Source organism: Sinocyclocheilus rhinocerous, unplaced genomic scaffold (assembly GCF_001515625.1).
Source record: "Sinocyclocheilus rhinocerous isolate Xijiao unplaced genomic scaffold, SAMN03320098_v1.1 scaffold4043, whole genome shotgun sequence".
Classification (NCBI taxonomy): domain Eukaryota; kingdom Metazoa; phylum Chordata; class Actinopteri; order Cypriniformes; family Cyprinidae; genus Sinocyclocheilus; species Sinocyclocheilus rhinocerous.
The window spans coordinates 152756-153496 of record NW_015654500.1 but is presented as its reverse complement, the minus strand read 5'-3'; the positions used below and the strand labels follow the sequence as shown (position 1 = coordinate 153496).

Below are 741 nucleotides of genomic sequence, written 5' to 3'. Positions count from 1 at the left end.
AGTACTATATATATATAATATTTTTTTTTCTGGATTCTTTTTAGAAAATTCAATAGAACAACATATGTATTTGCATGTATATGTATTTTTTTATGAGCCATTGCTTTACATGTTTTCATATTTTCTTTGTGCTTTCCAGGGCTGACGATCGACTACTCGGCCAACAAGTTATACTGGATAAGTTCCGGAAACGGAACCATTAATAGGTGTAACCTGGATGGGAGTGGCCTGGATGTGATTGACAGCTTGAAAAAAGAGCTCCGGAAAGCCACGGCATTAGCAGTGATGGGTGAGTGAAGGCTGTTTTCATCAGCATTGATTTAGTAAGGTTAATTATAACCAAGCAAATAATGGAGCTATTTAATTAGTATGGTGATAGACAGTATAAATGGTTTGTGACCAGTGGCGTATGAATGATAAGGAACAGTTTTTATGCTGAATGTGGGCCCCGGGGTTTTTGTTAAGGCTTAATTGTGGAGCTGTTTTGGTACACTGCAATTAGAAATCAATTGAGGGAGATTGTTGTTTTCAAAGGGCTTGAATCGCAACACTTTTCATGTTCTGACATGGATTTTTTCTTGAACTTTGATGACTCACGACTTTTGATGTCACAGCTGTGTTTGCTGATTGTAGCAGCTCTGCGGGGTTTGAGAATCGGCCAAAGACAGATATGAATTTGCTCTGTCATCTTACATGTGGCTTCTGACTCACGGTTGATTTTCGGTGCAAATCTTAAAGATT

General features: G+C 38.1%; 1 protein-coding gene across 1 annotated transcript in view; it reads left to right on the top strand.

The window, feature by feature from the left end:
- LOC107717225 (low-density lipoprotein receptor-related protein 1B-like) overlaps positions 1–741 on the top strand; it is a gene marked incomplete at its 3' end in the record, with an annotated part of 268070 nt that overhangs the window by 118081 nt on the left and 149248 nt on the right. Inside the window, exon 30 of the mRNA XM_016523907.1 lies at positions 140–289. Coding sequence (XP_016379393.1) covers positions 140–289 — 150 coding nt within the window. The remainder of the gene's footprint in view (positions 1–139; positions 290–741) is intronic.